Source organism: Heteronotia binoei, chromosome 4 (genome assembly GCF_032191835.1).
Source record: "Heteronotia binoei isolate CCM8104 ecotype False Entrance Well chromosome 4, APGP_CSIRO_Hbin_v1, whole genome shotgun sequence".
NCBI classification, from domain to species: Eukaryota; Metazoa; Chordata; class Lepidosauria; order Squamata; family Gekkonidae; genus Heteronotia; species Heteronotia binoei.
This window is the reverse complement of record NC_083226.1, coordinates 138,222,979-138,250,905: the sequence shown is the minus strand read 5'-3', so window position 1 is coordinate 138,250,905 and position 27,927 is coordinate 138,222,979. Positions and strand designations below refer to the sequence as shown.

Below are 27,927 nucleotides of genomic sequence, written 5' to 3'. Positions count from 1 at the left end.
TAAAAACTCATTAAGACTGAAATTAAGGCACTGCACCCTAGTAGTAAGGGATCTGGGGCAGCTGTAAAAACAGCCAAAGTGGATACTTCAGATCAGGTTTATTAGCATGGGTTATGATAACAGACCTCAAACATTAAAAATACATTTAGGGCAAAATAACTTCTTAGCGAAACTCTAAAGCCAACATTAATTAAGCATATAATCTACATTACAGGGGTGTCAAACATGCAGGCCTATGGCTCTCTCCTGCTTCCTCCTCTGGGGCTGCTGCTGCATCACAGTTCACCTTTGCCCAGCTCCCTCTGCTACTTCCGGCTTCCTTCCAAGCCTCCTTCCTTTTCCCTTTATAGCCAAGCCTACCTTCCTTCTATTGGCTGAGGGCTCCTCCTTTGTGAGGAAGAAAGTGGAGGCAAGGAGCGAGAGAGAGCCCTGACCAGGAGTGAAAACAAACTCTGAGTCCTGTGGTTCCCTTTAAGGCCAGCAACATTTTTTTTTAGGTATGAACTTTCATACACTTCTTCAGAGGGAGAGAGGGAGGGAGGGAGAAAAGGAGGGTGGGTAGCTGGATTCTTCTAATTTACATTGAGATCATTGTGCTCTGCTGTTTTCTTTAAGACTTGATCTCTCTCTCTCTCTCTCTCACACACACACACACAAACACACATTAAAAGGAAGGGGCACTATGGGATAAGGGGAAACGAGAATTAAAAGGGAATTAGTTTGGTTTATTCTAGAAAGGATTTTTTTAAAGATTAGATTTCTCTCTCTCCCTAGCTGGGATTTCATTTTCTTTCAAAAAGACCCTGATTAGAAATTAGAACACTTGGATTGGTTTCCATTGTTTAATAATGGAAGTCAATGGCTAAATATTTAAAAATATATTTATGGTTCTATATGTTCCAGTTCAACATGTCTCCCTTTCTCCCCTCCTGCCTCGCTGGCTGCCTTTCTTCATTCTCCCTTTGCTTTTTCAACTGCTTCATTATCATCATTAGCAACTGAGTGAGTGGATTTTGTCCAGTCTGAAATCAACACATTATTTCACTTGGAGAGATCCCCTTCTCCAGTTAAAGCAGATGAAGAGGGAAAAAAAGAAAAGAAAACCTAACAGTACAGCTTGGAAGCTTTATTACTGGAAAAGAGCAAGAGTCCAATAGTATCTAACAAAATTTGTGGTGGAGCATGAGGGTTCATGTATTATTGCTCACTTATTCAGATACAGCTAGAATGTGAGTCCATTGGTTCTTATATCTTAGAGAGCAAAGTGATTTCAGATGCCAAAGGACATTAGCAGGCATTGTCAATGAGACAGGAAACCTAGGTCTCAATTCAGCCCTAGAGGCAATTCAGAGGCTGCATTGAGCTTCATTATCAGTTGCAATTCAGCAGTCTCTCTTTCTAATCTCACTTTGAAATTCCTTTGTAAGAGAACTGCTACTCTAAGGTCAGCAATGTCCTGGAAGGTTAAATGTTCTCCCACTGGTTTCTGAATGTTGTGGTTTCTAATGTCACATTTATGTTCATTTGTCCTGGACTGAGTCCTCTTGGTTTGAACTGAGACCTAGGTCTCCAATGCTGGTATCTGCAAGCCCATTACCCCTCTGCATATCACACCTAATCCAATCAAGTCTGCTGTTGTCATTCACCTGCTATTGCCATTCAGCATCTGAAATCACCTTTATAAAGTTTATAGCTCTGGTACCTCATGTTATGTTTTATGTTATGCACTGCCTGGCCCAACAAAGTGACATTTATGTTAGATCCAGCCCTCATAACAAATGAAGTCTACAGCTCTGGTCTACAAAGTTGGAAGTAGAGGAGGCAACAGCCAACCTGGCACACACTATTCTAGATGCTGCCATATTGCTGCAGCTTGAAGGGCAGAGTGATGAAAAATTCAGACATTTTCACTTTACAAATCAGGAAAGTGTGGGTAATGATCTCTTGATGTGAATGAATAAGTGAGTGAAGTAATACCAAAATATTTTATTTCAAATGTGTTTCACTGACACATATCCATATCGTTTGGGTGTTGGCTTATTTTAAACAATTTACAACATACAAATACAAATCTGTGCAGCTACATTCACCAAAAAAACCTGCAGATAATTCAAGTGAATGTATATTAAAAGTCTTGAGTGCATTTTTCTTTTCACCAGTTTGGTATTTCCCAAAATAAAAATGTGTTTGCTGAAATATCGCTGCATGTTTAAAATCTCCAACATTAATGCCTACACATATGAAATCTTAAATGTTAGACTGAACAACAGATTTCTATTCACCAGATATTTTCTAATAGAAAATAGGAACACTGATACAAACATGTAAATTTAATATTCAAACATTAAATGTAAATAAACTGGAATTTACTTACACATCCATAAGTAGTACATAATTTTTACTGTCTTCTGAAACTCTACAGGGATGTCAACAGAGAAATCCTGGTAAAAGCAAGGACCCACTGGGAAATTTCCAGGAAGCGGAGGCCAATTGTTTTTCCTTCCTGAAAGAAGAAAGCTTTTCTCAATATTTAATGAGCTCCAAAATGTCCTATCGTTAACAGCCTTGCAAATGGAGGGCCATGGCTTTCTTTACTGAGTCAAGTCATCTCATATTGGGTCTTCCTCTTTTCCTTCTGACTTCAACTACTCCTAGCATTATTGTCTTTTCTAATAACTGTCATCTAGTAATGTGACCAATGTACAACAGCCTCAGTTTATTCATTTTGTTTCTAAGGAGAGTGAAGGCTTAATTTGATCTACAACTTACTTATTTGTCATCTTAATGGCAAGCCACAATATCTGTAAAACTCTCTTCCAATACCACATTTCAAATAAATCAACTTTCTTCCTGTCAGCTTTTTTCATGGTCCATCTTTTGCACCCATACATGGTAGGGAACACTATGACATGAATTATCTTGATCCTGGTCACTAGCAACACAAATATACTTCTGCTTATGAGTAAAAGCTGGGATGGCTAGGTTCTCAAATTGTACAGAAAACAGCTCCACATTTTCTATCTGAAGCTTCAAGTATACCCAGGCAGGCACAAAACAACAGATACTTAATGTCAGTTTTGTTTTTAAGGAAAGATGGATACATATGATCCTCAGGGTTCAGATACCAGTTTAAACCAACTGTAAACACTGAATTAAATGGTTTCTATGAGTACAATGGCAAACCACCCCGCAAAAAGTCTGCCGTAAAAACACTGAGAAAGCAACTTCACCCCAGAGTCAGAAACAACTGGCGCTTGCACAGGGGACTACCTTTACCTTTTTATGAGTACAATAATTAAGAGAAATGTAGCCTATTATTTTTGTAGAAGAAATTTTCAAATCATACCTCCTTGTTGGTTGAGACTCTGCATTTCTCTTTCCCTGCGATCCAATTCAGCTGCTTTCCTTTCCAGTTCTTCCTGACGCTTAAGCAGTTCAGCCTGGGCCAAGGCATGTTCCTGAGGGAAAATGTATTAGGAAAAAGTAAAAGAAAAAACATTTTAGAAAATCAAATTCCACATCTTCAAATTCTTTAGGAGCCTAAACAGGCCTACTCAGAAGTAAATCCCATTCTATTCAATAAGACTTACTCCCAGGATGCTGTTCTTAGGATTGCAGTCTGAATTATCAATAACACATATACAACTAAAAGCCAATGAGTTATACTGATCAATGTGTTGATCAAAGCTTGGGAAGACCAAGGTTCAAACCTTTGTTTACCATGAAACTTGACAGGTGACTTAGGGCCACTCATTCTTCTCAGCCTATCCTATCAAAGTTGTATGCCACCCAAGCCTCCTTGGAAGAAGAGAGGAATGAAATAGTACTAAATAAAACTATCAAATAAATATAAGATATACCTTTGCAATTTGAGTATAAGCAGGAGGTTCCTCTGTTGGTTTCATTATAGCTGGTTGTGCACTGGGCACGTTGGGAATTTTGACATTTCCTGGTGGTGGCTAGGAAAGGCATAAAGAATCTTTAAAGAAGTTCTTGGACATTAATCATAGAAAACTGAAGGACTATTTGTATAATGTGCTGCATGTATAAACAATCAACTTCCTGCATTTTACACTGACGAAAACTGAAAAATAATGCTGAAACATACAAAACTGTGTATCTCCATATTAGGCTGATATTTGTTGAACCACTGATCTTTACTCAAATTATATTTCAGCACAGGAGATTTTAAACAGGGCAGCAGGTGTAATACAATATTTTTCAAGGGCTGTCGTCTGATTAAAAGAATCATGCACTGCAATCCTTAAGGATGTTCGCTCATAAATTCTTGAGCTCAAAGAGACTCACTCCTCAGTAAGTGTGCTTATAGCTGCAGCCCTAGTTGATTACGTATAGTGTACACACTTCATTTTTAGAGGATATGTACATATGCTGCACCTTCATAAAACAGACATTCCTCCAGTGCAAGAAATAAGGAAAGCTTTTCCCCTTTAGACAGCCTCTGCAATCTGTAGCTTCTGTAAGTATTTTAATTAAAATTAATTATTTATATTTGTTCCCTGATTAATTGGGAATATCTTGTTTTAAAAAGGATTTTAAAAACATAAGAACATGAGAAGCCATGTTGAATCAGGCCAATGGCTCATCCAGTTCAACACTCTGTGTCACAAAGTAGGCAAAACCCAGGTGCCATCAAGAAGTTCACCAGTGGGGCCAGAACTTCAGAAGCCCTTCCACTATGGCCCCCCAATAATCAAGAATACAGAGCATCACTGCCCCAGACATAGTGTTGTATCTATACCTTGTAGCCAATAGCCAGTGATGGACCTCTGTTCCATAAGTTTACCAATCACCTCTTGAAGCTGTCTATGCTTGTAGCTGCCACCACTTCCTGTGGCAGTGAATTTCACATATTAAAATTCATGTGTTAAAATTTTTCCATCTTCCATGTATACAAATTCTTCCACCTTTCAGCCTCCCCTACTGGTAGCCCTGGCTTTGTGGCCAGTGGCCAAAATCACTGGTACCCAGGGTCAGTCCTAGACTGTCTGGCACCCTAGGCAAGACTAACTTCTGGCATCCCTCCCCCACTGATGTCAGTCAATCTGGTGCCCCCAGAAGGCCAGCACCCTAGGCAATTGCCTAGTGGCAGGGCCAGCCCTGTTGGTATTGCTCAGAAGAGTACATCATATAATCACTACCAAGGTACTGCCCAATATTGGTTTTATCATTATTGTTTTACCTTTTGCTTTTAGTTCATGTGATAATTATGATATTCTACTGTTTTATGTCAAGGCTTATGTGACTTGCAATCTTCCTGAGCCCGCTTGCGGGGAGGGCAGTATAAAAACTAAATTAAATAAATACTCTTTGGGCAAAGAAGTACTTCCTTTTATCTGTTCTATACCTATTGCTCATCAATTTCATCGTGGCAGCACAACTTAGTGAGTGAAGTCAGAAGGCATTTAAACTTTAAATGCCTTCTGAACTAGGGATGGGCATGAACCAGGAAAATTTAGCCATAGAGAGGGAGAGGGAGTGAAAGGGATCAATGAAATGGTTTTTAGTCATTTAGACCTAACAGCGGTGTAGGTGAGACCATCCACTATTAGGCTGACATGGTTGGGAGCCAATTAATCAATCCCTTTTGTCGTCCCCCCCATTTGGAAGCAGGGGGGGGAACAAAAGGGATAGATGAATTGGCTTCCAGGGAATGGGTGCAGCTGAACCCAGACAGAGCACTTTTAAGACCAATGAAGTTTTATTTCATGTATAAGATTTCAAGTGTTTTTGCTCTTTATTCTGAGACTTGATTGTGCATACACACACACGCAGGTTAAAAGGAATGGGAAAGAGATGCACTGGGATAACACCACTGTAGCAGCTGCACCTGCTTCTTGTCTGGGGGCCAGCTCTTAGTTTTTGGGCTACCTGTGCTATGGTGGCTGCTTGCTAAAAACTTCACTGCCTGAAGCAGGCTTCTAAGATCTGGTGCCTCCCACAGCTATCCTGCTGCAGTAGCCATGTGCCTCATAAATACTTAGAAAAACGAAAGCCCTGGGTTCTGCTGCAGCAACATGCCCACTGCAGCCACTCTCTAGGGTCCAGGAGCTCTCAGATGAATCATGCACTATTATAGGAATTTTTAAATATGTATTCATAGCTATTAGGACATAGTATTAGGCTGTAATTCAGTGTATTTACTTGGGAAAAGGTCCCTCTGAATTCAATAGAACTTACGTACTTTCCAAATAAACTATCATAAAATAGGACTGAAAGGTTTTTTTTCCTAATGCATCAAGTGCATTTGAAATTTAAAAGGAATTACAGATTATAGCTTAACAGCACACACACACACAGAGTGGCTGCTCACTCCAACTTTCCTGCTCTTCCTGTCCACACTTTGCAAAAGGAAGGGACTGGTTTCCAGAGCCTGGCAAGAGGGAAAGAAACATTCTGATTTCTTTGTATCCTCACCAGGCACTGCAGCCACCAACCTTCTGAACATAAGGGAAACACAGAGGTGCAAAACATAAAAGCTATGTCATACCTTTTATTAAGACCAACTAAAATTATAAAGCAGTGTGCAAGTTAAGATTTCAAGTTTTCAACTGCCTGCATGTTAAAGGGGGGGCATGAAATATTGCAGGTAAAATCTTTTGAAAACATCCTCTGTAAAATACCAGGAAGATTTGAATTGATAAATGGTGCTTGATAAAATTAAACAGGAGCAGCAAGGGCTTTCATGACTTAGATCTCACATCAGATGTATAAAGTGAACAGCTATAGCAGATATATTTACTGGTTAAAGTTACCTGATACTATGGAACACAATGAGGGGGGAAGTGGCCACACAGGAAGACATGCATTTTGGTGGGAGTGCCCCAGAAGTGACATCACAGGAGGAGGCATGACCTGGAAGTGACATCATGATATGCTGGCATTTGATCTGGAAATGATGCCATAGGATGTGGCATCACATGATATAACAAGACATCCTTGCTTAGCACTGCTCCTTCCTTGTTAATTGGGTTTGCCTGTGTCCTTTATAAAGTTTATATCTCCAGTATCTGGCATTACATTTTATGGCACATATGGCCAGGCCCGACAGAGTTACATTGATGAGTTCAACACTCTGATTTAGATTCTATTTCAGCCAACTCATATGTACTAATTAGCTCCATTAGCCAAGGACAACCCAGTATGCACAGCTCCTTAAACCAACTTTAAAAGTTGGCTATAGCATGAAACAGTGAGAGAGACAGTTGTAATATGTACGTCTCTCCATATAATCCAACTTCAGTTGGATTCATAAGCACATTTAGTAGGGATTAAGCTCCTTTTGAACACAGCTGGATTTCAGAGTAAACATACCCTATAAGCAAAACTTATTGTAGGTTGAATATCCAGGACCCTTTGATACAGGAATGTCATAGGCAATTATGTGGGTTTTCTAGGAAACGTTTTCTGGAAAGTTTGCTAGAAAAATTATACTATGCCCTAAACAAAGCATGATGTAATTTAACATGCAATGAACATTTTTTTAAGTACCTCCTGTTAATTTTATGTCCCATTAGCAACAAATAATTGAACTAAAATATTTGAGTAGGAGAGAAAATCAATTCTGGTTTACATGTTAATTTTAAATAAATCCAAAGCTTTATGAGAAAAATAATATTAGAATAATATTTGTAACAATTGGATCTCACTAAAACAATCCACTTGCATGGAAGCATTTTTGCCAATTTCTCCCTCCAGTGGCACCTCCTAAGCTCTCCCCAATGCTGCTCCTACAGATCCTTCCTTGTACAGAAGCAGCATTGTGGGAAATATTTCAGGCTGCAAGTGACAGTGAAAAAAACAGGTTGCTTACCTGTAACTGATGATCTTCGAGTGGTCATCTGTGCAGTCACACACATGGGTCTTGCCACAGGCAACGGATCCATACCTCGGAGCTCCAATAGCTCGCCTATAGCGTCTTTTGGCGCGCTTTCCTCCCGCCCTGGGGAGCAGGCAGCGACTGCGCATGCCTGGAGCGGGGGGAGAGCGCCCATTCCACTCAGTTTCTTCCAGCCGCCGTTGGCACTGACAGTATACAAGGTTAAGCAACAATTACAAGAGGCCAGCAGCGGGGAAGGCTGGGTGGGCGTGTGTGACTGCACAGATGACCACTCGAAGATCATCAGTTACAGGTAAGCAACCTGTTTATCTTCTTCGTGGTCTCTGTGCAGTCCCACACATGGGTGACTAGCCAGCTAAATGTCCTGGAGGAGGGTGCTGGTAAAGAAGAAAGTTAGTCACGTAATCCAATCACATCATCATATGCAACACATCATATTATGCAACATAGAGATGGAAGCGGATGCACTCACCCCTGACTTCAGTGGAAGATGGATCTGAGGACCGCTTGACCGAAGGAGGCGTCACGTCTCGCACGAACGTCTAAAGCATAATGGGAGACGAACGTGGATGGTGAGGACCACGATGCAGCCGCACAAATGTCCTCTAGGGAGACGCCTTGCAGGAAAGCCGAAGACGTCGAGACCGCTCTAGTAGAGTGGGCCTTAAGACCTTCGGGCAGAGGCTGTTTAGCCAGTTCGTAACACAACCTGATGGCACTAACTACCCATTTAGATAGTCTCTGGGTAGAGATTTTGTGTCCTCTGTGAGGATTTCCGTAGGCCACAAACAGATTAGGGTCCTTACGGAAAGGTTGTGTACGATCAAGGTAGAAAGATAAAGCCCTTCTAACGTCCAGAGAATGCAGGGCTCGTTGTCCCTGGTCGGATGGGTTGGAGAAAAACGTTGGTAGAGAAGTTGACGTCGATAAGTGGAACTGGGAGACAACCTTAGGAAGGAACGCAGGGTCCGGTCGCAGAACAACTTTGTCCTTGTGAAAAATAGTGTAGGGAGGATCGTGACGGAAGGCGCATAAGTCACTTGCCCGTTTACCTGAGGTAAGGGCTACCAGCAATGCTGTCTTCCAGGAAAGAAGGTTGAGGTCTATAGTAACCATAGGTTCAAAGGGAACTTTCATCAGGCAGGAAAGGACTAACGATAAACTCCAAGTCGGGACGAAGGGCTTAACAGGTGGATTGAGGAATACGATACCAGTGAAGATGAAGAGAAAGAAACGCAAAGGATGAGGTAACAGACGAGCTAAGGAGGAACGCAGCGAGGAGGGTGTTGTCCGGGCGGCGGTAGGGAAGAAACTGAGTGGAATGGGCGCTCTCCCCCCGCTCCAGGCATGCGCAGTCGCTGCCTGCTCCCCAGGGCGGGAGGAAACCGCGCCAAAAGACGCTATAGGCGAGCTATTGGAGCTCCGAGGTATGGATCCGTTGCCTGAGGCAAGACCCATGTGTGTGACTGCACAGAGACCACGAAGAAGATCTGTTAGATACACTAATTTTAGCACACCAAAAATTGTGCATCAAATGCCAGGGATGTGTCCATCTGTTTCAGAAGAATTTTTGTGTTCCATGAAGGTCACTGGGGCACCTCTGTTTTACTGTCTTTCTCCGTAACATTACTTACATTATTTGTTAGTTCCATATTAGATTGGTGATTACAATATTATTATTATTATTAGTTTATATTATATTTATTATTAGTTTATATTCTGCCCATTCCCCCATGGGGGCTCACTTTCACATATGATGGGAAACATAATGAAGAATTAGAGCTTTGGTTTTGATTTGACCTGTACAACTAATTAGTGAATCCATAACTTGGTGGGTTTAAAAAAAAATTAAATTATATATTTGTGGCTTTTCTCTCCCACTCCAGTTTACAAATTAATAATACATGTACTTTGTCACACAATTCCTAGGGATAATCACCTTAACAACATTAATTACAACTTCAAAACTGCTAAGCTTGCCCAAAGTTTGCCTACAGAGCCAGTTTGGTGTAGCGATTAAGTCTGTGGACTCTTATCTGGGAGAACCGGGTTTGATTCCCCATTCATCCACATTCACCTGCTTATGTGACCTTGAGTCAGTCACAAGTTCTTGCAGAGCTGTTCCTCTCAAGAGCAATTTCTGTTAGAGCTCTCTCAGCTCCACCTACATCACAGGATGTCTGTTGTGGGAAGGGAAAGGGAAAGGAGATTGTAAACTGCTCTAAGACTCCTTTGGGTAGTGAAGGGCGGGATATAAATCCAATCTCTTCTTTTTCTACAGCATCCATCCATTATTATATATTTTATAAACAATGGGTCTTTTAAAATGGGAAAATTTCCAAGGAAAAAGTACCACATACTCAGCCATGCAACATGTATGCAAGGGCCATATTCAACTTTGTCATTCAAGTATTGGCAGTCTGAACTATAGGGGAGCAGAGAGAAGAGAGCAATATAATATCTAAAGATATCCTATACCATCCAATTCCATTGTGCCTTTCTTTCATTGCTTATCTCTCAAAACTATCCTCATTGTCTCTTACGGGCAGCTTCTTATATATACCCAGGTATGCACTCATAAACTTCCCAACTTTCCATAATCTGTAACACCTTCTCATATGCCACTATTTAACTGGTAAAGTCCCCTGGCTTTTTGATCCACAACCCTGGCTAAGTAAATATTACTATACTGAAACAAGGCATACTGGCCATCTCTGCTAAACACTAAGTTAAACTTCACTGTAACAACTATATTTTAAATTTTCTAAAGAAACAAACATGTCTCAGAGTGTACAGAGTAATAATAGGTACAGACACAAATACTGCTAAAATTAAAATATAAAGGGCTACCTGAAGATTGTTTAAAAACATAGAAGTGACTGGTCTATTAATATTTGTTATTTTTATGTTGCAAAATTCAGTAAAAAGACATTTATATGAGCATAACCACCAAGAAAGCAAATACTACTATTCGGCATCTTCAAAAATAATAACTTTTGATTAGTGTGCATAATAATTAATAGGCTTGCTACAATAAGAAAACTTTGGTCGGTTAATTATGTATTATTTTAGTGCAAGTATTCATGCAATACTGTTTATGACATAAAAGCTTGAGATAATATATATTTCACATATACATTCTCTCTGGGAAATTCAAAAGCTGTTTGTGACATGGGATATAAATCTGTAGGCCAGAGGTTGAAAAGCTAACATTATACGGTTGAGCAAAGATCCTAGGTACCTAAAGTAGCTCTCTGAATTCTGGCATGTATGTCACTTATGTAAGGTGCAGTATTTTACACTAATTCATAATGTAATGCAAAAATACTGTTAAGTCTGAATAATTATTAGCACTGGTTCTTTGCATATTTTACAGACTTAAAGCTTTAATTAAGAATGTCTTCTTCCAGCTTGATTTCAAGAAGCCATGAACAATAATGGGCAAGGAATTAAAAAAAAAACCATTACAAAACTAAACAATTACCATTATGCTCTTTAGGGAGGAAATCTGTCTGAATCCACTCCTTTAAACAATTGAACTCTAATATAAAGTATAGCAAAATGGTTTAAGCATGGAAAATACAAACTTAATATCCAGAAGAATACAAATGCCTAGATCCAAGAGGTATTAATTATCAGAGCCTGTTTGCTAGCACTGACAATAGCTAAGCAGAGAGACTCCAAGTACAATCAAGATCTTTTTCTTATTATTTGCATAGATTACCATACTAAACAGATCAAAAGTCTGCTTTTGGTTTACTACACTATTGTGCACAGTTTTAGAAAGATTCTATTCAAATGTAAGTGTAACCACAAAAATAAAGTTTCAAACTGTTAACAGTCATCTAACTGCAGAAAGAAGCAAAGGATGCCTCTATCTTACCACACTTTGGTAAGACAGCATCCTGACCCAATTAGTTATTAACTTGTGAAAGGCTTCTTGCATTGCTGTAATACAAGATCAAAGCTGCAAAGAGTGTTCCATACACAAGCCAATTTCTACCACAAAGTTTACAAATTTAACACATGCTGAGCCATCAGAGGGGAAAAGCAGAATTTCTACAGCAATTTCAACAAAACACAGCTAGAAATGTCCAGCTTAGTAAAAGTACACTGCTATAAATAACCCATTTCTAAAAGCAAAACACATTTCCACTGATTTTTATGAACTTCTTCCTGTGAGTTAAACAGCTTCCATCTGCCTCTATGAAAGATACAGTATTCTCCTTTATTGTGGTCTCAGCATCATTGTCTTGCCCATATTCTAGACAAGGACATGAACATGCTGAACATATTTTAACAGATATTTTAACTGACAGCAATGTAGGAAAAAAGTCAGTATAAGAAGGACTGTTGTCATACAGTCTTAGGCTCGTCTCAACATCAGTATTATAGTCCCCTGTTCTATAAAGCTAACGGGACTTCAGATAGTTGTAGAATTAAAAGAATGCTGTGTGCTTACAGTAACTAGGGGTAAACACATAACGGTTTTATGAACTTTTATGTTTCGTACAAAAGGAGTGCACTAAACTTACGTGCTGTTCACCATATGTGACTCTGCAAACACTACATAAATGTGGTTTAGACTGTTCTTTTCTGCAGAACAAAAACAGATCCAAGGAATAAAAGCTACAAAATGCAAGACCACAATTACCTGGCAATACATGCTAATGAAGCCGTAACGTTTAAAATACTGCTGAAGAGGAGAAGGGGGAAGGAGGCAGGTACACACTGAAGCCTGGCACAGACCAGATTCATGTACATTTTTTATTTAGCCAGAGTTAAATTGGGCACATGAATACAGATAATCTGTATACAATTAAAGTTACAATAAAGTTTTCTGAATTGCTGGGGCTAGTTGAACAAAGAGTTCAAATGGAATGCACATTGGAAAGTCTACCCTGATTAATAAGTAGGGTTCCTTACAGTGGCTTTTGAAAATAACTACCACAAAACATAAATATGAACTGCTGTGAAAAAACTGAAGTAGCATGACTTTACAACACATAACTTTATAGCACATGCCTTCTCAGAAATCATACTTGCACAAGGCACCACATACAAACTCTGTATGTATAAAAACATCAAATAATTTTCACCTTTAAAATACAGTTTCAGAGGACAGCTGTGTTGGTCTGCAGTAGTACAGAAAGATTCAAGACCAGTAGCATCTTAGAGACCAATACTGGGCTCAAATCAAACAGTGAGAAAATACTGTAGATGTACCTACATGTTTTGTGAAGTACCATGTGCATACTATTCGAAGAGTCTTGTAAAATGCATAATACAGCTCTTCATATAGCGGAGAATTTGGCCTGAAAAATAATCCTATTTTCCTTAAAAGCTTATATATAAGCTTACTAGCAGGTTTGTTCAGATAATGGTAACATATTAGTAATATTCGAATCCTCAGAATATACTAATTATGTAATCTTTCAATAAAGCTGGAGATATCAATTAGTTTTAAGTGTATGATTAGAGACAGAACTGATAATACAAAATTGTGTTAACACATTGTTAAACTGCCAACTGAAATTCTCACTAGTAGTATTCATGGGGTCTAGCTAGTAAAACAGGCAAAATCCACATGACATTGCCAACATGATATATTAAACAAATCATTCACACTGTGTGGATACAGTTGGCCAATGAAAAGTGTTTGCGGCGGTGGAGTAAAGAGGGTAATAGCAGAATTTAATTTCAGCACATTGTGTTTGAGGGAGGGATTTTCCCTGCCAGCCAGGCTGGCAGCAGGCAGATTGAATTCCTTATCATTAATGACTTGAACAGGCTGCTTACAAACATGATTGGTCAAAATTAATATCAATTCAATGCTTTGTTTTTAAAGGGTTTGTAAAATCACTATCACTTCAATATTTCTTTTAAAAAGGTTTCCACAACAAGAAAGTTTAACAAAACAAGGAATGCTTACTGTTCTGGAATCTGAGAAAGGATTGTATTCATCTAGTCCTGGAGGAATATTTCTTGTCACTTGTGTAACTGAAGGATCCTAAATATATAGAGAGTAAATCATTAGATAAAGCATGCATATGCACAGTCCATGTGGTAGCACCAATCCCATCACCAATACAATTATTGTCAAGGTAGGCCCAATTCCAATAATGGCCTTCTAACTCTGGACTGTAGCCATTATCCAACAAAGATTGTTGAATTTCCAGAGTTCACAATATGACTGAATTACCAGTTGTGAATACCCGAACTGTGGGGAAGCTGACTACATTAATTATTATCTGAGAGGTGTTGAGGGACTAATTTTCTCATTATTAGCACAAGACAAACTAAACAAAGTTGTATTTCTTTCAATGTGAACACTCTGACACTATGAATGTTCACTCATCATTAAATCCCCAAAAATATGAATAGGATTTTTAATCTAGTTTTGTCAGAATATACCAATACTGATTGATCCAATCACTGAAGTCTATTTTGGGAAACATTATATGTTAGAACTGTATATTTCAAATTCCTACAATAGATATACTATATAACCATTTCAAAATAAAAATGTCAGCAAAGCATTAAATAAGAATAAGGTGTTAGAATTTCACATTTAGGTCTGACTTTATTTGGTACAGAAAGATCATTGCTTCCATATTCTCCTTACTCTGCATGGCAACTCATTTTATCTTCTTATAAATCTAGATTAACACAATTTTGAGATGTCCCATCGGTCACACACTGATTCATAGGAGAAAAACAGCTTCAGAATATAGGTCTAGTTTTCAGCTGAACTTCCATCACAGATAAATTGAAAACAGATATCCAATAAAATTTTGGAACTTATGCATAAGCTTATTCCATCCTCCCAAAACATACCACATAGACCTTACCTGCAACACAATCTCTCACTATACTATGCCAATTATGAAACATAGGACATAATGTAAAATCATATGAACATGGAATAGAATAGAAATTTGTCAAATTCACAAAAGGTTGTACAGGTAGAACACAGACTTCTAGGATTCAACTACTGAGGACATCTTTTAAAATCAGGGGGAGAGGACCAGTGGTTGGGACTTGCGGGATAAAGGAAATGTATCAAAGAGAAAAGCCACATTTGCCCTCACTTTCACTTGCATGCACACATGCACACTCAAACACCTTTAAACTTTTGGTGTATAAAAGACCCTTTATCAGGGCCAAACCTAGACTGTTTGGCACTCTAGGCAAGGCTAACTACTTGCACTCCCCCCCCCCCCCAACCAATGTCATATGCCAGTTCCAGTCTGTGGCCTGTTAGCAGTCAGGCCACATAGCCTTGGAGTGAGGCAGAGGCGCCACCCCACCCCTTTCACCAGCTCAGGATCTGGGCAGGTGAAAGAGGCGGCATGGCCTCACTTTGCAGGGGAGGCAGCCAATGTTCCCTCTAAGCTGCAGAGTCTTGTGAACAAAACTTCTGTTTTGTGAGCTACTGGCATTAAAGTTGTGAGCTGCAAGTAAGAAGCATCAGTACAAGAAAGAGGACTGAAAGTTAGATTTGTTTTTGTTTTTTAATTCCTTTCACATTAATGACTTCTATTCCCAAAATATACATTTAACAACGTTTTATTTAAAGAGCAAAAATATCTGCACAAAGTATAAAACCACACTTAACAGTGTTATTACATTTGTTGTTGTTCAGTCGCACAGTCGAGTCTAACTCTTTGCAACCCCATGAACCAAGCCATGCCAGGCCCTCCTGTCTTCCACCATCCTCCAAAGTCCACTCAAATTCATATTAGTTACATCAGTAACATGGTAACTCTGTCCAGCCATCTCATCTTTGCTATCCCCTTCTTCTTTTGCCTTCTGTCTTTCCCAGCAACAGGGTCTTCTCCAGTGAGTGCTCCCTTCTCATATGGTGGCCAAACTATTTGAGCTTCAGCATCTGATCTTCCAGGGAACAGTCAGGGTTGATTTCCCTTAGACTGATTTGATCTTTTGCATTCCAAGGGACTCTCAAGAGTCTTTTCTAGCACCACAATTCGAAAGCATCTATTTTTCTGCACTTGACCTTCCTTACGGTCCAACTCTCACAGCCATACTACAGAGAATACCATTGCTTTGACTATACGGACTTTTATAGGTGCAAGGAAAGAGGCACTCCTACAGGACAGCAGTTCTGACTACCATCATGTAATATATTGTTAACTTTTCACCACACCTACAGCTCTGTCCTCCTGTCATTACGACAATTCCAAATTCAGATAGCAAAACACATGTGACCAGCCTGGTGTGTGGGAGTTGTAACAACTCCTGTCTTTTAACTATTGGTGTATTCTCAAAGATCTTCTCTGTCTTAATGTTGATGAGTCTTTGAACAAGAGAGCTCTTTGGAGACACTAACTCAGCTTACAGGGAACACTGGCCAGTAGTGGGATTCTTACCATCATTCTAAGTGCCTTACAAAGAAGCCTTTGTAAGACAAACAGCTCCCACAAAAGAAATGTCAAGCAACTATTCTGAACATATGAATAGCAAAAAAGTGGCTGTAATAGTAGCTTATTCCTCTTGTAATTTGGTTTAGGAAGAGCTCTGTGATGGCCAGTACCAATGCTCCCTGTAAGCTGTAGAGTCTTCTACTTGGTGAGCTACTGGTATTAAAGCTGTGAGCAAGTGATTTGGCTACTGCATAAATTAGTTTGCTCTGAGGCAGGGTTGGCCAAGCTGCAGCTCAGGAGCCACATGTGACTCTTTCATACATATTGTGTAGCTCTCAAAGTCCCCACTGCCCCATTTACTGGTTTGGAGAAGCCATTTATATCTAAATCACTTCTCCAAGTCAAGTTACTTGGTCTTTCACCAATCATGGACTAGCGGGTGGGGGGGGGGGTGGCGCTATTCATACGGGAGGATTACTCCTTCCGGGCTCTCCCAGCCCCAACGATTAATGTGGGATGTGCTGGACTGGAGTGGGATGTTGGGGAGGGGTTGGCGATCTGGCTGGTGTACCGTCCGCCTAATGCACCGGCCAGCGCCTTACCATCTCTGATGGGAGGCTGTGGCAGGCTGGGCGTTGGAATACCCAGGGCTGATGGTCCTGGGTGATTTCAATGTCCACGCCGATGACACGGCCTCCAATCTGGCGATGGGGCTAGTGTCTTCCATGGTGACACTGGGACTCTCCCAGTTTGTTACAACTCCCACACACCAGGCTGGTCACATGTTAGATTTGATCTTTGTGTCCGGGATTTTGGTGGACGATATTGCCGCAGAAGCGGTGCCATGGTTGGATCACTTTTCCCTCAAGGCCCTCAACCCTGTATGGGCGGAGAGCCTATTTTGGCTTGCCCGCGGAGTCTGATGGACCCTAAGCGGTTCCAAATGGTCCTGCGGGATCCCTGGCCCCCTGGTGATTCCCTTGATGACCTGGTTGAGGTTTGGCATGGTTGGCTATCCAGGGCCATCAACGAGATCGCACCCCGACGTCCTCTGCACCCTCGTGTGAGGCTGGCTCCATGGTACACCGCAGAGCTACAGCAGCTGAAACAAGGGCTCAGATGACTAGAGAGGCAGTGGCAGCATACTCATGACAAAGCGACGAGAACATCCTACAGAACATTTATGAGGTCTTATGAGATGGCAGTCAAAGCCGCAAAGAAGGACTACTTTGTGGCTAGGATTGCGTCTGCAAATTCGTGCGCGGCACAATTATTTAGTATAATTAGGAACCTTACAACACTGCCTCATGTGAGAGATGTGAGAGAATTAAAGATAGGCTGTGAGGCTTTTGCGAAATTTTTTGCAGATAAAATCACATCGCTCCGCCTGGACTTTCTCACCACATTGGATACAGTACAAGATCTTGAGGCTCTGTGCCTGTCTCCTGGTTCAATTCTGGATCACTTTGACACACTTAGCCTGGGGAAAGTTGACGGAATTCTTTCTACTGTACGTCCAACAACTTGTGATCTGGACCCATGCCCCTCTTGGATGATTAAATCTTGCCAGAGGGAGCTTACATGTCCTTTACGGGACATTGTAAATAGATCCCTCTCAGAGGGGCAATTTTCAACACCTCTGAAAGAGGCTATGGTCCGCCCTCTCTTGAAAAAGAGTACAGCAATCCGGCCAAATTGGCAAATTACCGACCAGTCTCAAATTTACCATTTTTAGGTAAAATTATCGAGAGGGCAGTAGCGTTACAGTTGCAGGGTTTTCTGGATGACACTTCCATCTTAGATCCTTACCAGTCTGGCTTCCGTCCAGGCCATGAGACGGAGACAGTGCTGGTCGCCTTGGTGGATGATCTCCAGTGGCATCTGGATTGAGGCGGCGTGGCGGTGCTGATGTTGTTAGACCTATCGGCTGTGTTCAACACGGTCGTCTGTCGGTTACTGACCTGTTGGTTCGCCGACACAGGGATCAGAGGGTTGGCCTTACAGTGGTTTTCCTCCTTCCTTGATGGACAGGGACAAAGTGTGGCAATTGGGGGAGAGTTGTCCCAGAGGCACTCGCTAGATTGTGGGGTGCCGCAGGGATCAGTTCTCTCTCCGATGTTATTTAACATCTACATGAGCCCCCTTGCGCAGATTGCCCAGAGGTATGGGCTGGGGTGTCATCAATATGCGGATTACACCCAGCTCTATCTATTAATGGATGGCCGGCCTGACTGCGTCCCAAAATACTTGGACCTGGCGCTGCAAGCCGTGGCAGGTTGGCTCAGGCTGAGTGGGTTGAAGCTGAATCCAATGAAGACGGAGGTCCTTTGCTTGGGTCATGGCGCTCTGGGAGGAGAAATTCTTCTCCCAGTTTTTGACGGTGTGTCACTGAAAGCGGCATACCGGGTCAAGAGCTTGGGGGTTCTACTGGAGCCTTCATTGTCAATGGAGGCCCAGATAGCGGCCACTGCCAAGTCCGCGTTTTTTCATCTTAGATGGGAGAGGCAGTTGGCCCCCTTCCTCGAGCACCAGGACCTAGCAACAGTGATCCATGCAACGGTCACCTCAAGACTGGATTACTGTAATGCCCTCTACATGGGGCTGCCTTTGTGCCAAACCCAGAAGCTGCAGCTGGTGCAGAACACAGCGGTTAGGCTATTGTTAGGGCTCCTGAAGTGGCAGCACATACAGCCGGGGCTGCGCGGGCTGCAATGGCTGCCCGTTGCATACCAGGTTTGGTACAAAGCGCTGGTTATTACCTTTAAAGGCCTACATGGTCGAGGGCCTGCCTACCTGAGGGACCGTCTCTCCCCATACGAACCCCAGAGAGCACTGAGGTCAGTGGGAAAGAACCAGCTGAACATCCCTGGGCTGAGGAAGGCCAAATTGAAGAACACAAGGGAACGGGCCTTCTCTATCGCAGCTCCACACCTGTGGAATCAACTTCCAGACGAAGTGCGGGCCCTGTGGAATCTTGAGCAATTCCGCAGGGCCTGCAAGACTACTCTTTTTAAGATAGCCTTTGCTGAATGCTGAGTTAATGATAAATTCGCTGCTGTTGTATTCAGCCATCAATTTATTAAAAATCTGAAATTTAGCACCATGAATGTTAATTTTAATTTGAATGATGATTTAAACGATGGTTTTATAATGTAGTATTTATTGAATTATATGATTTTATTGTATTGTATTGAACTAATATGTTGTGAGCCGCCCTGAGCCTGCTTCGGTGGGGAGGGCGGGATATAAATAAAAAGTATTATTATTATTATAAGACAGACAGTGGCCTGGAGAATGCATTTAAAGTTGCTTTCTTTCCATCTCCTTCTCCCTTCCCCCTCCTCCACCTTCCTATCTTCCTTCCTTCCAGTTTGTTGTAGTGGTTAAGTGTGCAGACTCTTATCTGGTAGAACTGGGTTTGATTCCCCACTCCTCCATTTGCACCTGCTGGAATGGCCTTGGGTTAGCCATAGCTCTGGCAGAGGTTGTCCTTGAAAGGGCAGCTGCTGTGAGAGTCCTCTCAGCTCCATCCACCTCACAGGGTGTCTGTTGTGGAGGGAGGAGATTGAAAGCCACTCTGAGTCTCTGATTCAGAGAGAAGGGCAATTCTTCTTCTTCCCTCCCTCCCTCCTTCAACATTCATATCTTGCAGCTCTCAAACATCTGACATTAATTCTATGCAGCTCTTATGTTAAGGATGTTTGGCCACCCCTGCTCTGGGACCATCCTTCCTGAGCAAAGACAAAAAGCTGTGAGCCAGAGGCTAAAAAACTGATAGATAGATAATTTTATTTGTATCCCGCCCTCCCCGCCGGAGCAGGCTCAGGGCGGCTAACAACATCATACAAATTTCAATTATACAAGGAAAGCAAAAGAAAACAAAATTACATTTAAACATTAAAATTCTGATTAAGTTTAAAAATTAGTTAATTAAGTTAATAAAAGTGCTAATACTATTGTTCTTTTATGTGACTAACTCATACTAACATACTGTTCTTTTAACTGTGACTAACTCATACTAACTCAGCTTACAGGGAACACTGGCCGGAACTGGGATTCTTACCATCATTCCAAGTGCCTTGTAAAGAAGCCTTTGTAAGAAGGTAAGATCACCTGGCTTTAGTTGGCAAAGATACATAATTGCCTCCTGTGTTAACGCAAGGCACCAACTGAGGGCCACATTTAGTGAAAAGGTAGCTTGCATGATTTACACATTTGCCTTCCATGCTTCTAAATATGGTGCATACCATTTCTCTGCAAAAGTTGTATACGTCTGCTGCACTCACACATTCTCTTTACTTCTAACAAGAAGCTGACCCAAGGCATGTATAACTGTATATTCTAAAGACTTCAAGAGCTGCCCTAACAGGAAGAGCTCTGACATTGATTATAGTCACAATGAAAGCACAGTAGCCTTCAAGTGTTATTTTTAGCACACAAAAAACAAAAGAGAGTCTTAAACCTGTTATGATGTTTTGGATTTCCGCCAAAACTTGAAGATGCATTTCAATACTGAAGTGATCTGGTTGTGAATTATCGTTCTTTTGAAATTAACACAAAGACAGAAACCTAATACTTTCAAATAATTTGAGAAACCAATTCCATCCTCATCCTTCCTCCCATTTCTTTTTTAAATAACATAATTAATTAAAGAATAAGAACAATGAACACAATACTGAACTTGCGAGCAGAGAGAGAGAGAGATCTGAAAAGTTATGTACAATTAGCATTAACACACTGTCATACTGAGGCAGTATAACCACAGCACAACACTTCAAAAAGGAGGATACAGATATTATCACAAAAAATGGAACAATGTATACAGGATGGGAAATTATTTTAAGGACATAATATAAATATTATAGAAACTGAGCCTTCATAGAGATGACAAAAAGGTGACACAATTCCTGGGGAATAGCACCAAATTTTTAAGGCAACAGTGTGTTTTTCAGCTCTGAGGACAGAGTATGATGATAACCTACTACTTTCCACAATTTTTAACGATGAAGCAGCAATAGTGCCTCCCCACTTCTAATAGTAAATGTGGTTTCCTGTAATCTACCATTCATCTGATCATCGGGGCAAACAGGAGCTGCCCTAGTAGAGCATCCAAGTGCCAGAATGCCTTTGTCATGCCAGTTGCTACGGTACATTTAGCCCTGTAGTGGCTGATGTGCAGGTCTCCCCCACCACCAGTGTAGAGTGTCAGTAGTTGTTTAACACTGAGAAAGAGAGACAGCATGAACATACAACACTTGAAACCTTCATAAGAATTAATTTGCTGGATCAGGCTATCTAATCTAGCATTCTGTTTTCAACAGAAGCCAACCAGATACTATCCCAATCAGGGTACCCATTGTTGTTCATTTCTAGCATCCAAAATCCAAGAGCTATCACTATGCTTTATGATGATATATGAGAGAGAGGCTAATGTACAAAAATTTTTTTTTAACCAATTGGTTACTTCAAGCCCCAGTATGAATATCCTGTAATATCCATATTGTGGCTAGATACCAAATCTCACATAACTGTCTCTAGCGCTCCCTCCCTCCCCAATATTAATAAGGTAATAATACTTTAACACTGGTAGAAGATAGATACACACAACTGTTCAGTTCCCACGACAGAGCTCTATAACACAGGAGAGAGAAGCAGCTACTATTAGTTATTTAGTGGGGAATTAAATGACCCATGTGCTTTCAGTAGTATGTTTTGTAGACGGTAGTCTAAGAACCAAAATTGTCCTTTTCCATACAACCTGAGATCTTTATGAACTTAGTGTTAGTAATCTCTATCAAAGTTTGAGTCCACAAGCACCTTTAAGACCAACAAAGGTCTCATTGGACTCAAAATTTGTAACTTTTGAAAAATGTATTTCACTGAAAAGTCAAGTTGTACATAAAACTCTTTATCACTTCCTTGATAAATATATGGTGTAGCTGCCAGGAGCCAAATAAAATCATTTTATGGGCCATATTTAGCTAGTAAGACTTCCTTTATGACTTTGAAAGCATACATCTTAGGCCACTTTAGTCTGCATATCCATGACATTTCCTAAATGGTGGTAACAGAACTATTAATTAAGTGCAAGAAACAATAAATTACTTCCACAGGTTTACAGTACTTTTCACTATGTTCACACTTCTGATGCATCATTGTTTTAATAGACCATTAGAGCGGTTCCTCAGTGGAACAGGTTTCCTCTGGAGGTGGTGGGCTCTCCTTCCTTGGAGGTTTTTAAGCAGAGGCTGGATGGCCATCTGACAGCAATGAAGACCCTGTGAATTTACTCTTACTCCACCCTCACGTCCGTCTTCTCTGGGGCTGCAGCAAACATTGTGGTTTTTGCACAGCAAAAGAAACCACTAAAAACCAGTTTCTGTTTGCTGCACGAAAACCGCGATATTTGCTGCAGCCCCAATGCAAATAGTGGAAAATAGGGAGGACACCGCATGGAGAAGACAGACATGAGGGCGGAGTAAGGTGAGTGCAAAATCGGTCTTGGAGTTAAGATTCTGTATGCACTTTTCAGAAGTAGGTCCTGCTGAATTGTAGGAGACTCGCAAATACTTGGTTATATATACTGTATACTTGGTTATATATTTTAAATCAAAAGTAATATCCCAAAAGGACATAAAAAATACATATGGAGTTTTCTACAGCAATCCTTGTTTGGCACAGGTGTGCTGTACATGCTGATACCAAAATCTGCTATAGACTTATCAAACACTGGGTTAGTCTGTGTGAGGCTCACAGATGCAGCATACTGAGAATTAGAACTCCAGAATCTTTGTCTCTTTAAGTGCTCTGAGTTTGAGAATAGGATTTGGACTTACCTAATCATTTACATATAAATGTCAATACCAGCATTTTAGGATGGCTATAAATGTAAGTAAATAAATGACCAGTATTATGGTGGCAGTGATCTGATAACTCTAGCTTTGTTCTACAACAATAATTTTCAAACCTTTCAGCAAGGGACAATATTTCCATGTTGACTTGTCTGCTCAGCAAAATCAGCTATATGAAGTTAAAAATCTCATAAGATAGTTAAGGTAGTAAGAAACTCCTATATGATGTGTTTTCACCCACTTAAATTAGTATTGCTCGACTTTTGTGAGTGACTCCTTTAAGAAGGAATTAAACCAGTTCATTTCAAAGGAGAATCAGAACCTAACAGTACTTTCAAGTAGATTGCATTTAGACTTATTACACAGAAAACCCGTTCCTGCGCAACATGTGTTTTAAGCCACCATGAAATCTTCAAAAAAAGACTAAATTCCTTATGCTTGGCTTCTGATAGTCACTATTGCAGCCTTACAAATGGTCCATAAGTAGTATTCAGGATATAAAAGCTGATGCCACAATAAAGGCGTTGCAGAAATGTTTGGACAAATCTACGCCACAAACAGGTTTCCCTTTACCAAGGGTACTCAGGGTACTGCTGTTCACATTGACTAACAATCTCTAACAGATAATTCTCAGTGTTGTCACCGAACTACAGCTCCCAGGTTTCTTTGGGATAAAACTTTAAAGCATAAATGTATGTATTTATTTGACAAAATTTATATTCCACCTTTTGACCCTAATAAGGATCACCAATTAGAAATTAAAACTCAGAAATTAAAGGATCACCAATTAGAAATTAAAACTCAGAAATGAAAGCTCAGAAATTAAAACATACATAATGATATCACATCTTAAAAACTATTAAAACCAAAAGAAATAGTTTAAAACATTGTTTATTAAAACCTGATCTAAAATATATACAAAAATATAAAAACAACATTAAAAATATTGCAGAGGAAGGAAGGATCACTGACAGAATGGCAAACGAAATAAAAAAGACTTCACCCACTGGCAGACGATGGGCAACATAAAGGGATAGTCAAGTCTCCCTGGGGAAAGAGTGCCAGAACTGAGAAGGCCATCTGCTAGGTTGTTACCCAATCTCTGAAGACAGGGGGCAGCTGCAGCAGGGCCTCTAAAGAAGGCCATAGTGGTCAGGTGAGTTCAAAGGTAGTAGGCAGTCTTTCAGGCATGCTATGTAAGATTAGTACCAGCTAGGGTTGCTAGCCCCCAGGTCCCAGCATGGATTTCCCTGCTTTGGGAGGCTTTGGTCTGCCACAGGCCAGCTGGACATCGCACAGTGACATTCTGGTTTCTGGGCAACTTCTGTTGAGATCTGTAGGTACAGGTTAGGCTTCCTTAGAAGTGGATGAACTAGAGCCTGTTTCAAGGATGGGGCAACCACTCCCTATCTTCAGAAGGCATTAACTATTTCACACACTTAGTCAGCCACCACCCTCACAGATTCAAGTAGTCAGGAAGAGCAAACGTCATACAAGCAAGTGCTAGGCCTCAAACATCCAAGGATCCTGTCACTATCTTCAGTCCAAATAAACTGAAATTACTCCAAAAAACTGGACGTCACTACCCTGGCACCATCTGACCCTGTCAATGCTAATGTAAAATCCAAGTGAAAACAGCTGCAAGAGATTTTATCTGCAAAATGCTGAGCAAAATGGTCACAGTGGGCCACAGAGCAGTCCCAAACCCTCTTAGAGTCCATGTACATCAGGCCTCTGATTACCCAGAACAGCTCGGCTGACCTATACCATGCAGATGAGATGGTGGCAGAAAACTGGGTGTGGTTTCCCAAGGTATAGGATCAGTAATTACATCAGAGAGGACCATGGTTGTCATGGAGGCTATGAAATCCTGAGCCAAGGGGAAATAAATCAATCCTGAGATTTTACTGAAATCCAGCAGATGAAATTTTGGGACTATTCTAAGTAGGTTTGTTCAAAAGTAAGCCTCATTTTATTCAAATAAGTTTTCTTGGGATGGCAGCCTTTAAAGTGGTTGGGAGGTTGGATGTGATTTTCAGATTGTATCTTTTACTTAAAAAGTATTTTTCCATGGCATACTTTTTTCTATACCCATTTATTTTATTATTTTATGTACTAGCTGTTGTATAGTGAATTTATACTAGCATTATGATGGCATTAAGACAAGATTTCATGAGATCCCTAGAAGAATTATTCACATAACATTACTAATGTACATATTGTTTTACAGTGCATAGGTCCCTTCTCGAAGATGTGCAATTAAATCTGACATAAAGGAGACAAAAAAGAGAAGGCAGTGGTAAAAATGGATGTGTATTCTGTTGCATGGATTTAGGTTTAGGAGCTAAATTACGCTACATATCTGGTTACTTTAGTTTTTCATCATCTGGTTTTAAGCTGAAGCTGTCAACACAAATCTCATTCCTAACATCACACCTTTTCAGCAGCAAGAAATACAGCAACAAGAGTAATACACCTGAAAATAGAAAGCTTGCCTCTTCACAGGCTGTTAATAGATAGCACTAAGAAGTGGCTCTTGGAGACTTTGTTCCAGAATCTGTCATCCATTTTGTCAGCTTTGAAAACTACAGGGATTTATTTTTCTTACTAGTAGAGATGAGAAAGATGGGACTTCCCCACCAGATCTATCACTTGGTGTCAGCTCAGACTGACAAGTAGCCTTCTTCATCCACTGGGGATACACAACCAAAGAAAACTGCAGCATTCACCAATCTTGGTCATTCCTCGACATCCCACGCCATTGGGATGCGATTAAACCCTTTCTGTTAAGAGGGAGATACAAGGAAGGCCGAGAGCCTGAGGTGGGGGGAGGGGAAGCAACCTTCGCTCCAAGGAGGCCTCTTAGCGGCTCCGAAGGACCAAGGAGTCGCTGCGGGAACCAGGGCTCGAGCCGGGCTGTTATAAAAGCCTCAAGGGGGAAAGCTGCCTTTCGAGCCACAGGAACGTCTGATTCTCGCAGCCTGGTTTCGCCGGCAAAACACAGCAGGGTTTGGAGGAGGGACGGCTCCAAGGAAAAGGGGGTGGGCAGGACAGAGGCATCCTTTTACAGGCTACCTCACAAGGGTGGCGGGGAGGGGGAAGAGATATCTACATGCACCTTCACAAGACTAAGGAAACGGGGACCACCCTAGCTTCAAAAATGTTAACACCTTCCCCCATCCCCAGCGCGTTTACCTTAAAGGGGTTGTTAAGGTCCGGGTCCGCGAAGGGGTTGCTGTCAAAATCCGACATGGTGGGTGGGGATGAAGGCAGGGTCGGTGGAGCTCTGAGGAGCGCGGGGTGGCGGTGGCGACTCTAGTCGAGCGCCCCGAATATTGCCACCCCTCCCCCCCCCAGCGCCGATGACAGCGCAAGCGGATCCGCTCCGAGACCCACCCGCTAAACCCCGGATAGGCCGCTCAGACAGCCCCCCCCCCCGGTCCAAAATGGCTGCCCCGGAAGTAACGTACCAGCGGCTGCCTGACAGGAAAATGGGAGCGGCATGGAGGGGAAGCTGGTAACCGGGATGGTAAAGCCGGAGAGAGGAAGGGAGCGCGTGCACTTTTGTGTTGTTCTCGTTGGTGTTTACAAACCTTCGGGATAGATCCAAGTGGGACTTTCTTTTCCTTGAAGGTTTTGTTCTGTTCTAAGGCTTTAAGCGGGGAGACACTTCTTATACTGATATAACTTTTACCGCTCTGTCCTGTTAGGGGCCGGAGGAGGGGACAAAACGATTAAAAAAAAATCTGATGGAAAATGTTGGGGAATTTTGTGGAGTAACGGTAAAGGAATCTATGCAATGTTAATCTTTTTTGAATGAGAAATTATTTTTAAGACAAGTTTTACTCAAAATTAGACATTTGTGTGGAGAAAGATAATCGGATGCTTACGTATATTGTAGACATATCCACCATAGATTCAAAACCGTGTTTATTAAAATGTGGACGAAGCTGCCAACAATTAATATACTTTAATAATAATATGTCATGATACATTAAAGAAGTTTTCAAAGTTATAATGCTTTGTGGTATCCAAATATACTGGTTGTCCACCTGTTGTGACTGTATACAATTATTTATATATATTTTTTCTGTTATAAGATTTTTCTAATTTCAACTGTCCCCTCACCCGTTTCTCAGATGAGAACATTTTAAGATACATGTGCTAAAATAGCATAGGATGCAGCAATTTGCTGCAGGTATTGCATATATGTGCAATTTTGCTTGTACAAGATGCAGGTGTGTATACTTTTAATTTTCATAAATATTTATTTATTTATTTATTTATTTACATCCTTTTTTTTCCCCTATAGAGGCCCAAAATGGCTAGCTTACATTATTCTCCTGACCTCCATTTTATCCTCACTCACTACAACCCTGTGAAGTAGGTTAGGCTGAGACTGTGTGTAACTGGCCCAAGGTCACCCAGTAAGCTTCATAGCAGAATGGGGATTTGAACCTGGGTTTCCCAGATCTAGTTTGACACTTTAATAAAGTTATATAAGTTTATAAGAATTAAATATAAGTTTATAAGAATTAAATATAAGTTTATAAGAATTAAATATAAGTTTATAAGAATTAAATAAGTTTAGGTTTTAGAAGAAATCAAGCAAATTTCCCTCAAATGTCTGCTTTTTATGAAACAGATGGGGGATATTTTTCTTCTCCTCATGTCTTCAAATATTTGATTTTCTTTTTCTTCAAACCAAAAACTTTGGTTTTCTTTTTCTTCATGTAACTGTGTTGATGGATTGCAATTAAGCATGTTGGTAATTGACTTGGAACTGATTTTCAGTAAAAAGGCAGGATAGATGCTGAGACAGCTCTAAATA

General features: G+C 40.9%; 1 protein-coding gene across 2 annotated transcripts in view; it reads right to left on the bottom strand.

The window, feature by feature from the left end:
* Positions 1-26,598, bottom strand: part of SCAMP1 (secretory carrier membrane protein 1) — a 49,310-nt gene extending 22,712 nt beyond the window's left edge. Inside the window, exons 1-5 of one of the 2 annotated variants that reach the window (XM_060235853.1) lie at positions 26,292-26,598; positions 13,794-13,871; positions 3,861-3,959; positions 3,347-3,458; positions 2,375-2,503 (exon numbers count right to left, since the gene is read on the bottom strand). In XM_060235853.1, the coding sequence (XP_060091836.1) occupies positions 2,375-2,503; positions 3,347-3,458; positions 3,861-3,959; positions 13,794-13,871; positions 26,292-26,348 (475 nt within the window). In that variant the 5' untranslated portion in view covers positions 26,349-26,598. The remainder of the gene's footprint in view (positions 1-2,374; positions 2,504-3,346; positions 3,459-3,860; positions 3,960-13,793; positions 13,872-26,291) is intronic. The other variant, XM_060235854.1, reaches the window with a different exon arrangement.
* Between the last annotated feature and the right edge of the window lie 1,329 nt (positions 26,599-27,927).